This window comes from Paramormyrops kingsleyae, chromosome 1, assembly GCF_048594095.1.
Source record: "Paramormyrops kingsleyae isolate MSU_618 chromosome 1, PKINGS_0.4, whole genome shotgun sequence".
NCBI lineage: Eukaryota > Metazoa > Chordata > Actinopteri > Osteoglossiformes > Mormyridae > Paramormyrops > Paramormyrops kingsleyae.
This window is the reverse complement of record NC_132797.1, coordinates 29,740,187-29,752,439: the sequence shown is the minus strand read 5'-3', so window position 1 is coordinate 29,752,439 and position 12,253 is coordinate 29,740,187. Positions and strand designations below refer to the sequence as shown.

The 12,253-nt window shown below is 53.5% G+C and overlaps 1 protein-coding gene across 8 annotated transcripts in view; it reads right to left on the bottom strand.

The window, feature by feature from the left end:
• The window catches only part of kmt2ca (lysine (K)-specific methyltransferase 2Ca), a 74,163-nt gene that overhangs the window by 51,208 nt on the left and 10,702 nt on the right, over window positions 1-12,253 (bottom strand). For all 8 annotated transcript variants that reach the window (XM_023826785.2, XM_072713262.1, XM_023826790.2 and 5 more), the window contains 4 exons: window positions 11,516-11,680; window positions 3,988-4,076; window positions 1,858-1,990; window positions 228-443 (listed from right to left, as the gene is read on the bottom strand). In XM_023826785.2, the coding sequence (XP_023682553.2) occupies window positions 228-443; window positions 1,858-1,990; window positions 3,988-4,076; window positions 11,516-11,679 (602 nt within the window). In that variant the 5' untranslated portion in view covers window position 11,680. The remainder of the gene's footprint in view (window positions 1-227; window positions 444-1,857; window positions 1,991-3,987; window positions 4,077-11,515; window positions 11,681-12,253) is intronic.

Sequence of the window (12,253 nt, the reverse complement as noted above, 5' to 3'; positions counted from 1 at the left end):
TGGTCATTCATTTCTCCTTCAATGGGAGGGGGGGGGGGCTTTTTGTTCTGCCTGACCCGCTCTGTTTTGGTCCGGGGGGGGCAATGGGTGACCTAGATAAGACAGCCTGGAGCAGCCTCGGCTCATTAAACCCCTGAAGCGGCCATTGCGGTGTGGCATTGCCCTGCGGCTGATGGTCACATGGTACGGAAACCCCTGAGGGGGGGTGGAGGGGTGGGGACTCTTACTTTTTGGGGCTGTGCCGCACGGGCCGGGCCCGGTCACGGTCCCGCTTGGGGCTCTCGTTGCTGCCCCCACAGTCGTCGTCGTCCTCATTCTCCGAGCTGCGGCGCCGGTTGCGGATGTGCAGCGGTACGTAGCCCGGCGTCGGTCCGAAGAACTTGAGCTCGCCCTGGCCCAGAAGGCTGCGCTCGCCGCAGTAGCAGAAGGCGCACACCTTCATCCTGCGGGAGGCCACACAGCAGCATGAAGCCGGGGGGATGGCGACGGCGGAACATCGGAAGGCAGAAAAGGGCAGCAGGTTCTGCTGGGCCACACGATCGCTGTTCAGATCCACGTCAGCCCTGCAGAACCGGGGGGCCTCCATCTCGGGAGCTCGAACCCTGAACCTGCACACGCTTGCTCCCAGGCTGAGGCTGGACCAGCAAGAGCAATCCAGCTCCAGCTACACAGCCTAGTCTGTGCACCACTCATCAGCACCACCTACAGGGCTGTGCAGGGAACACGACAAATGGCTACAGCCTCCACACCCCAAAAATCATTCATGCAGCTCATTTACCCTGCCAGCGAAATCAATAAGACGTGTGAGCTGCCGGCTGCCTCACAGGCGACCTGTCACTCGCCACACCGCCCCCCCCCCCCACACACAACTCGCCACCAGGGAGTGTCTTAGACTAATCAGCAACTGCAGTCTTGGAGGGGGGGATGGAATGGTGGCGGACAGCAGCACGGCCTAAACGAATGCCCCTCCCCCATACATATTCAAACTGGAATGCTTCATCTGCATGTAACACGCTTCAAACTGACACAGCCCAGGTGCGAGTCCTCTGTCCAGCTCCTCCAGTTTAACGGAAACTCTGCTCTCGCGCTCCAACGCGCAGCTTAGTGTAGTGGTGTAACGGGAGAGTGTGGGGGGGTGGGAGGAGGTGAAATGGAACTGGACCTATAATGGAATAGTAAACACCTCGCATTTTGGGGCTGGGGGGTGTTAATAGGCTCCCCAGAGGGTCCGCTTGGCAGTGCCGTCAATCACAGTGACTGATTGTAACCTTTCCGAAAGTGGCAACCAGTGGCAGCGGAGGGGAAAGGGCGGCGCTCCGTTTTACTAACCGTATACGAGCCCATCCCAGGGTGGGGGGGGGGCACCGGCAAAAAGGTCAGAGCCCTCAGCACGGAGGCTGCACCAAACCCTCCCAGCCCCCTACGTGGCAGAAGCATCCGGAAAGATGCAGCGGCTGCTGGCGTGGGATGTTCAGCTTCTTAATATTCATCTCCTTGCAGGTTACAAAATGTCACACGGACCCGTGCCTCTCAGGCGAGAGAGGGTGGGGAGCCCCCCCCCCCATGGGAATGCGGCTGGGGACCCTCCCTCTTGGTTTCCTACACCTGTTGTCTACGCTATCGGCACATCAGCGTGGTTGCAGCCTGAGCTAATTGGCTGCCGTGCCTATGGAAGGTTTTACTCCACGCACCGCCCCCCCCCCCCCCCCCCCAACCACACCTCCACACTAATTACAGCAGCAGGCCTCTGGCCTACGAGCCACCAGCCTACCACCGGCTTCATTTATCCTGCCCCCTTCCCTTACCCAGCATTCCCAGCTCAATTATCTTCCCCTCCCCCGGGGTGCAGACGCTGACCTGATCCTGGTGTCTTCGCCGGCGAAGGCAAGGGATCCGGCAGAGTCCAGTGACACAGAGCGCAGGAAGAGCGGAGAGGTGGGCCTGTCGCAGTCCAGGCCATCCTCTGTGTCCACCCGTGCTTCCTTGGACTCTGTCGAGGACAGACACAAGAGGAAGTGTGAGAAATGTATGACAGTGGAAACGGTGAATCCCCTTGATTCCCGGGAAACACACAGTGAACGGAGAAAACACTTTAGCACGGAACATCACATCACCATCAGTGGAGTAGGGAGGCCAGAAAGAGGGTGGAGATGGGAGAAGAAAGACAGAATGAAGTGAAGAGGAAGAGGAGGAGGAGGAGCAGAAACTGCTCAGAGCAGCCCTCCGCAGCTGGCCTACTCCAAAGCATAGCAGTCTGACTCCTAACACCCCTCATTTCGATACATGAACCCATCTCAGCACTAAGCACTTTGGTACTGGAGAGTAAAGCAAAGAAATAGTATCTTACAAGGATGCAGAGCAACAAGCATCAGGTGCAGAGGTTAGTATGGATTTTTGTAAGGCTGGTGGGGCATAAGGAGGGCCAGGGGGGATGGGGGGACGAGCAGAGTGTTGAGCGCAGACCCGGCACAGAGGAAGTGACGTGACCTTTTGGGTAGTCCTTTCCGCCCTCGCAGCGCTCAGTGGAGCGTGGTTCAAACGCTGCTGTGGGTCCCCCCCCCCCCCAAGCCGTGAGAAGGGAGGGCGGCACAAAGAAAACAGGGACGAGCGCAGCAAGAGGTCAAAAGGTCAAACCACAGCGCTTAACGTTGAAGACACAGGGGCTCCCGTTCAAGGCTGCCGTCTGCACTCATTGCGAGACATTGAACAACTAGCATTCAGCAGAAAAGGGTGCAAACCCTCGCTGCTCAGACAATCACACAGCCCAGATTCAACAACCAATGACCTCCCAGGACAACAGCAGCTCCACTACTGGCTCCCAAAGGTCAGGCAGTTATCCACACCCCCCTCCCCCCCCCCATGGCCCCCACACACTCGAGTATTCTCCGCTTGACTACAAAGGGACACCGCTGACCCAGCGATGCCTGCGGGGGCTCATTAGTTTCCTGAAGTGGGAGGGGGGGCACACTTTGATGTTCCTATACGACGCCATCACAGCTATACGACGTCTCCTTCTTCAGCATCTCCCCGATCCCAGGCGAAAGGGGACGTAGGTCACAGGTTGATTCCAGGAAGTGACCCCGAACTGGCTGAGGGGATCTGCCCTGAGATGCTGCTATTTCCAGCTGTCCTTCTCGGAGCCAACCGGGAGGAGAGGACACGCCGAACCACACCAGTGACAGCGGCGGGTCACTGCACAGAGTCACAGAAGAGTGCTCCTGCTGTCCCCCCCCTCCCCCCAGCAAACCAAATACAGACATAAACCATGCCCACATGGGGGGGAAGCACCAGGGGAGTCAGAGAGCCAGTGAGGGGAGGGAAGCACTGGAGGAGCCAGTGAAGGGAAGGAAGCACTGGAGGAGCCAGGGGAGGGAAGTGTCAGCTGGAATCAGAGAGAGAGAAAGGAAAGAGGCACTGGGGGAGTCAGAGTCAGTCAGTGAGGGTAGGTAAGCCCTGGGGGAGTCAGTAAATAACCATTCATATAATTCTTAGGCAGGGGGCAAGAGAGGGCTGCCACCAGTTTAAGCTCTGACTCATTTTCCTGTGTGCAGTGTGGGGAAGTTAAAATTTTAAAAAGAGGAGGAAAGAGGAAAGAATATTTTTTTTTTGCAGGTGCTGAACATGGGAGGATGTGACCTAAAGACACCCCAGGAGATTTCCGCACCATCGGCGCCGCCCTGGCTGCCAGTGCGTGCCGTGACCGAACGGTTTGGTTTGTGTTCCCGGCCGCTCGCCGTTGCTGGCAAAGCGATGGGGGCGGGAGGTGGCAACCGCAAAAGTCAAGCGCCCTGTGCGAGTGGAACGGGGGGGCATTAGTCATCTGGCAGCTTCGCGTAGACTTCAGACTCATACCAAGAAACGCGGAGGGGGGGGGTGGTTACAGGGCTTCGTAACACATCACCTTAGAAGACCAGCAGATCTTTGCAGGTCCTGCGTCATAGCCCCACGGTGGGGGGGTTGAAGAAGATGAGGGTGACCATGACTCACCGGTCTCCTGAGCGCTCTCAGCCCCACTGGTCTCCATGCCGTCCAGGCTGTCCTCGTCATCTGCTGCCACCTTGGCTCGACTTTGGGACCTTACGCCAGCAGGAAAGGAAGCACGAGGCAACCATTAGTCCACAACTGGCCAGCTGACCAGCCCCAGGCTAAGCTGGGGGAGCCGCTAATTCTCCATACGGTACCTTGAGAGCCCCCTTTCACAGGACGCCCTTGCAAGCTTCAGACTGGCCATGACGCACCACAGGGGTAATCAGAAGGGCAGCTACTACCCAAGCTATTTTTTTAACCATAATTTGTCAAAGATGCACCACTTTCCAGCAACAGCACGCAAGCATGACTAGCTACCGGTTACAGAGCCAGCGTGGGCAGCCCAAGGGGAGGAAGCAGGGCAGCAGGTTTATGGTGTGGCGTCCAGGCCACAAAACAGGGGGAAGAGAGACCATACAGAGAGGAACCAGACAGAGGTGACTAGAATGGAGTGCATGGAGGCAGCACAGCCACGCAGAGCGAGTTCACCCTGACACAGCCTCGCAGAGCGAGTTCACCCTGACACAGCCACGCTGAGCGAGTTCACCCTGACACAGCCACGCAGAGAGAGTTCACCCTGACACAGCCACGCAGAGAGAGTTCACCCTGACACAGCCACGCAGAGCGAGTTCACCCTGACACAGCCACGCAGAGCGAGTTCACCCTGACACAGCCACGCAGAGCGAGTTCACCCTGACACAGCCACGCAGAGCGAGTTCACCCTGACACAGCCACGCTGAGCGAGTTCACCCTGACACAGCCAGGCAGAGCGAGTTCACCCTGACACAGCCAGGCAGAGCGAGTTCACCCTGACACAGCCACGCAGAACGAGTTCACCCTGACACAGCCACGCAGAGCGAGTTCACTCTGACACAGCCACACTGAGCGAGTTCACTCTGACACAGCCACACTGAGCGAGTTCACTGACACAGCCACACTGAGCGAGTTCACTCTGACACAGCCACACTGAGCGAGTTCACTGACACAGCCACACTGAGCGAGTTCACTCTGACACAGCCACACTGAGCGAGTTCACTCTGACACAGTCACAAAAGACCCAGCAATGCCAACCTGACACGTAACATCTCTCACAGGTGCTCAAAACTCATCACACTTGACAGGTCTCCAAAAGCTCAACTCTTCCCCCTCAATCTCGGAGTTCTCACTTTATCGGGTGATATTTGCTTGCTGCCAGGCATTCTGGGTACATCCCGAGCCAGCATCCACAAAGCCTGAACCAGACCAGACTGGACTTTTACTTGATGTGTTATGGGTGTTCCAACATCTCCCCGTAGCACTGGGCTGAGCCCAACCCAAGCCGCAGTTCAGCTCAAACAAACAATCACAGCGGTAAACCCAACAGTCCAAGGCCCCACCATTCTCCTCCCCCAATTAGTCTCCCTCTGTTTTCCCAACACGGTTCGGAGCATGCCCCCACACCACCACACTTCCTACCCATCCTGGTCCCTCCGACGCGGGTGCTGCACACAAAAAGCGGCCAATGGGACACATGGAGCAGCCCGCGGCGAGCACTGGGCTGCTCGTTACCATAGTAACAGAACCCGGCTCTTAAAGCGGATGACTAGCTGACTGTGGACAATTCATAAGTGACAAGGATAACAAAGTTACAGGTTTTTTTGGATAATCTGATCACCACATCAGGCAGCGAGGGACCCAATGATGAAGCCATTCAGTTTTCTGATCAGGATCAATTGGGTCAGACTTGGCAGGCAGCATGGGATGCTCATGCAGGTTTGAGACCCGCAGTCATTGAGTAACGCCATAAAAATGTAAATTCCCAATGGATGGCTCTCAGGAACCTGAATCAGGAAGGAGGCCGCTGTCGGGGCACATTTTGGCAGAGCTACGCCGACACTGCACCTCCGAAAACCCCGAGGGTCTCCATCTTCCAGCACGAGTTACATCCTCTGCGCCAAACTGCTCTGGTGGAGAACTCCATCTGTCAGCCTGGGTTCCGGGGACAAGGCCCACTCGTGTCGAGGGACGGAGGGACGTTACCCAACATGCAACACCCAGCTCTTCTGCCGACGACAGCCCTGAACACTGCGCCAGCTGGCACAAAGCCAACATAACGTTTACGAGGCCCCAGGTACAGCGACAGCTCAGTGGTATGGGTCACCAGACTCGCAGTCGGCTGGACACTAATAGGACCTGCTGGAAGCATCCATGATGAGCTGAGCCATGAAGAAGGAGGGGCATGTTCATCACACCTCAGCGGCTCGGCTCTCAGGGGACAGAGCACTGCTACAGAACCGGGGGAGGGGTGGGGGGGACAATAGACAGGCAAACACCAGGATAAGTTTAATTACCTGAACTCATAAGGTATACCTGTTAGATCATGAACAAAACTGAATTATCATGTGTGTGTGTTAGACATGAACAAAAGCTTGGGGGCTGAGGGTCTGACCAAGAGCATGCTAGCCGCTGGTTAATGGCAGACGTGAGAATGCTACCTGCGGTCCTTCAGTTACCAGCAGGATAAAGAGGCAGGTAGGAGTCGGTTTCCTGTTACCGAATGGATGGCGGTGCCGCATGAATAGCCATTTACAGGCGGCTTGGCTCGCGGCAGGCAGACCTCAGGGCCTCAAGCAATCGGCCTTCACATTCAGGCTTAGAAGGGGTGGGGGGGGCGCAACAGGGATTTCACCCACCAAGCCAACAAGGCTTTCATTTCTCACCATCCCTGCAAAATCTAATGTTCTCTGATTCTCCTTCACTGTGGACGACATAGATGGGACAAAGACTGAACTCTGTACACACCCGGGTGGGCGTGGGGGCAGTATGTGCTAAAGTCCCACCAGCCAGGTGGGTAATTATCACCAGAGCTAAAAGGAGTGTGATCAGGAGGCACGCGACATCACACCTCCCACCTAATGAGCTATCCTGTTCCTTATGATCTGGGGGGGGGGGGGGGGGGGGGGGGGGGGGCTCCGGTTCCCTTAAAGCCCGGGAGGCTCACCTCACTCCTATCACGCTCATATGGCTCCACAACACTGGACAGCTGGAATGGCTGATTTTTTACATAATCGTGAGCCGAGCCAAGCCCGGCTGACGAGCTGCACCTCGGCGATTCAGTGTGGGAGCATGTGCCCATAAGCCGGCAGACAGTCGCAGGGTCCTCCAGGTGATCTGCCACAGCCTCTCTGAACCCAGACTGCCTCGAACTGCGGCCGCCAAACACAGCCAGGACTCCACAGACTAATCTGAGCCTGAGTCTGAACCCTCAGGATTGATTCTGTTGAGAAGACACCCAGACTGCCTGCAATTCCCTCTGAGCTCCATCCTGTCCCTAAAACCACCTCTCGTGTTCAACTTAAATCTTAAAACCATTAATTGCTCTTTACAGGAAAAATTTTTTTTTAAAAATCAGGAAATTTCCCAGCAAGGTTTTTCATTTTTCAGGGTATTTACACGGGAATCGGAGTGACCCGACAATTAACTCGGCCAAACAATACCTCTCACTTGAAGTCGGAAGGCATCGGATGTCGAGTTGGGTTTCCGGGCGAGACGGATCCCATAGCCACGCTCTAATCAATGACCTATATCAAGGAGAAAGTAGGGCAGGGTCACGTAAGCCCCCAGGTCAGGCCTAAGCCCAGTCGGCCGAGGCTGGCCACCATTAGGGAACCCAGAATAAGATGGCGTGTGGGAAAAAGTCACCAGATATCATGAGGACGGTTGGCAGAATTTATGGAGAGGCCCAAAGTTAGAACACTTCTAACAACGACTAGGACACAACGGCAGAACCTCCTAACATGGTGGGGAAGGACTCTGTGGGTTGTAGGTTCAAATCCTTGGGCGCCTTAACAAGGCCCTTAACCTCCCAATCGCTCCAGGGACTATCCAACCCTCGAAATGCATGCTGGTTCAGAAAAAAAGCATCTGCTAATGAAACATAACATGATAGGCAGGAAAAAGGCAGCCGTGTGTTCAGGAGGGGAGGGCAAACACACCAGGTCAGCCCCGGCCTCCTTTCCGAGACTCCCAGAAGCCATTGCAGCGACTGAGAGAGTGCACGCTGAATTATACATACATATCATGCTTATCTGTCACTGCGGAGTGTTCCTGCTTTCTGAGGAGGCATCGCTAAATGGATTTAACGTGTACCCACTCCCCCGAAGAAGGCAGGAAAAAAAAATGCTTAATCCAGGTGACAGGATAATTAGTGACAGAAAGTTTGAAAAAGCACTAAGATACCAGGAGGGGGAAATGACACGGTGAACAAGGCATGCCGTGCTTGAGTGAGCATGGTTTTAGATGGGTTTTATCCCCCCTCCCTTCTTAATGAGTCACCAAGAACCAGGGAAGGTTGGGAAATCAAATCCTACATCACTTCCACATTTCACTGCACTATCCATCATCTGCAGCACTTGCGCCATTAGGGCAGTGAAGTTGACACGAAAAAAGACCCCAGCAAACACTCATCTTCCTCACAGTCATCATCATCATCAAACAATAACAACAATGCAACAACGCTGATGTCTGTTGCTGCTATTAAACTCCCCAAACCATGATAAGAGGTTGTACAAGGATTTACAGCTTGTCCGACGTGCCCAGGGATGTTAGCAAACACATGGCACCTAACACACCTAGGATGGGCCAACTGGCCCCTCGCCTCACACAGGGCCGCTCATGATGATGAAGATACTTCATTGATCCCCTTGGGGACAGTCTCTTTTCACTTACCCCATCTTGCTCTCCATATGTGGGAGCAAGTTTGGCAGTGAAGGGCAGCCACTCGTAGCAGCGCCCAGAGAGCTGGGGGTTAAGGGCCTCGCTCAAGGACCCACAGAAGTGCTGAGGCCAGGCCTGAACCGAAGACCTTCCAATCACAGGCACAGAGGCTTAGCCCACTGAGCCACAGGCAGCCCCCTTGTAAAGCCCCATTCTCACTGCCTCTAGGGTCCGAGATTAAAAATAATCCTTGTAGACTCATGACACACACACACACACACACACACACACACACACACACAAACTTCCTTACACACCTACCTGCCCCCTCCCCACCACAGTCCTTTATGTTATAAACTTTATTATCAAGATCCCACTACAGTGAAGGAAAACTGAAAGAGTGGAAAAGGGGAGGGGGAGGAAGGGGCCGAGAAAAAAAAAAAAAAAAAAAAACTAGTGGCACAAGTAGTTCCAGCTCTGAGGGAGGACTAGAAAACCTGGCATGGAGTGTCAGTGGGAGGCAGACACACCTCCTCCTGCCTAAGTAAACACTGTCGACTTCTTGCACAGGCCCCCCCAAAGGTCAAAGTTTTTATTTGTAATGCTGATGTGTTGCCTAAACAAAGTAAACAAATTCTTTGGTGACAGAAGACAGGAGACTTTGAAAAACAACTCTGACCAGCACTGAAATACAGCACTGCAGCGAAAGGTCGAGCTGAACGTTTTCACGGTATAACCCATGCCAACATCCCTCCGACACAAATCCACAGGGACGGGGAGCCGCCTACCCATAATAATCCAGAAAACTGCCTGAAGCCGTACTTCGACGCGCCATGCCAGTCGAACCCGCTCCAGAGAGCCTGGATGGTTAAGCACTATGACCTGTATTTCATTTGATCTTCAAGCCTCCCAAAATAAGTCAGCAGTGGGGGGGGGAAATTATATATATATATCAAGTTTTTGCCTGCAGGAGGCTTTGGTGTCGGTGACCATGAAACCAGAATCCCAAATCTCCAGACAGTAGGAATGGTCACAAAAACTGCAAATTAAACAACGAGGATTTTTAACATTCAGTCGCCTATTGATTGGGAATGTCATATCTATAGTGAGCCATTCAACACAAATTGATCATGGCACCCAGACGACCACGGACTGGCATTATTGGGATTTTACAGTGCCACGATGCGGATACCTATTCTTACAGGTATTTCACATGAGGTCTGGTGAGAGCCTAACAGCGGTGGGGTAAAACAAAGCCGTATTTGCAGAGCAAAAGCAAAGTGACAGACAATATTTGATTATCTTTAAGGGTAACCTCTTATATTGTATTGGGGAATGTTCAACAGGCATCATGATGACAAGGATGGGTAACTTGAAGGTTTTTTCAGCAAGCATTTTGCACTGGTTCAGAGTGACATTTCCTCTATAACATGCAGCACATTCTCACTCTCATTCAAAAGGTGACCACTTGAATCTGTTCGCTGGGGCTCCTCTGAAAAGTATGACTGTACACCACTACTAAAAGGCTGATGGAGGTCAGGGTGGAGGGACAAGTGCGCAACTAAATATCGATCCGGGATGCTGAGAATACACACACATACATCCAGGAAGACCCAAAGAACCACACCAGGCCACAGGGGCAATAAATAGGTGGTGACGTCAAGCTCCGGGTCTTGTCTGTGACCTCCCCGTTGTTTCTAGGGCATAAGTGATTTGGGGGGGGGGGGGGGTTCAATGCGGAATTTACAAGGTACCACTTCCGCTTCACCGCTCCTCAGATGAGGAGACCCTTTTGTGTTCCTCCAATGAATCCCCATCTGAAAAAGCGACCTCGCCACCCCACCACACCCTAACCCCCCCCCCGGCACTTCCTGTTTCGCTACAAAGTCAAGATGAGGGGACTGAATGGCAGCGTTTTGGGGGGGGGGGGGGTGGTAGAAAGCCTTGCAGGGTATTTAACAGATGCACATTAAATAATTTCCTAATTTCCATCAGATCCTCAAATCTAATTTAACAGACCTTGAGGCGCTTAGAACACCTGTCATCAACATATCTGAAAAAGCATATTTAAAACGCCACACCCTCCTGTCTAGTTCATACTACATCCATGTCTCCATTACCCATCACTGCCCATCCCCCGCAAACCGGCACAAAGAATCATGGTAAATGACCCTACAACATACAGCAACAACCACCAAACAGTGGATACAACAAGCTTCCGCTCAATACTCTCTTAGACTAAATTAAACCAGAAAAGGCACAGCCACCCCCTTCAGAATGCCATACAGCAGGAGTTACCCCCTTCAGAATGCCATACAGCAGGAGTTACCCCCTTCAGAATGCCATACAGCAGGAGTTACCCCCTTCAGAATGCCATACAGCAGGAGTTACCCCCTTCAGAATGCCATACAGCAGGAGTTACCCCCTTCAGAATGCCATACAGCAGGAGTTACCCCCTTCAGAATGCCATACAGCAGGAGTTACCCCCTTCAGAATGCCATACAGCAGGAGTTACCCCCTTCAGAATGCCATACAGCAGGAGTTACCCCCTTCAGAATGCCATACAGCAGGAGTTACCCCCTTCAGAATGCCATACAGCAGGAGTTACCCCCTTCAGAATGCCATACAGCAGGAGTTACCCCCTTCAGAATGCCATACAGCAGGAGTTACCCCCTTCAGAATGCCATACAGCAGGAGTTACCCCCTTCAGAATGCCATACAGCAGGAGTTACCCCCTTCAGAATGCCATACAGCAGGAGTTACCCCCTTCAGAATGCCATACAGCTACACTTACTTCTTCCTGGACTTTGGTGTGCCAGTGACAGCATCCTTGTGAGGCCGACCCCGGGGGCGCTTATCGGTGGCGGTAGGGCTCCCGTCGGGGGTGGTCCCGGCGCTGCCCGGGGGCGGTGATGGTCCACGGTCAGAGGCCTCCTGACTCTTGTCCTCTGATGACATTCTGGAGAGAGGGAGATGGGCCACTGTCAGAAATCACCGCTCAGGAAGCTTTAAATGTTTCACATAATAAAGACCCCCAAGAGATAACGACCCAAAACCAAGGTTGCTGGGAAAAACAAATCAAAGGTCAGCCAAGAATGAGCGAGTGACTTCCAAAAGAATCCCTGTGAATTCATGAATGTCTGACATGGAGAAATAAATGTCAATCATGTGACGGACAGCAAAACGACCACTCATAGCTCCGCCCCCAATGAGCTTTCACACATGGGTGCTCTTTGGGTATTCAAAAGCCTGCGATTCGTAATAATCATCATAATCAGAAACCCATTTTAGTCTGCAAGGGGTCTGCTTGTCAGACATCCTACAGCCATTTCTAAATCACACATTGGTGTTAAACCAAAGGCACAAAAGTGCTACCCAAGGACAAGATGGCGTTCCCCAACTTCAGCGTTTTAACTGGCCACTGCGCTGGTCCAAACTAGAGCTGAAAAGAACAGCACAGCGCTGAGATAATCCTGACGACGCCGGCGACCAGCCCGCCGAGGCAGAAACAAAAAGCCGGACTCGACCGAGA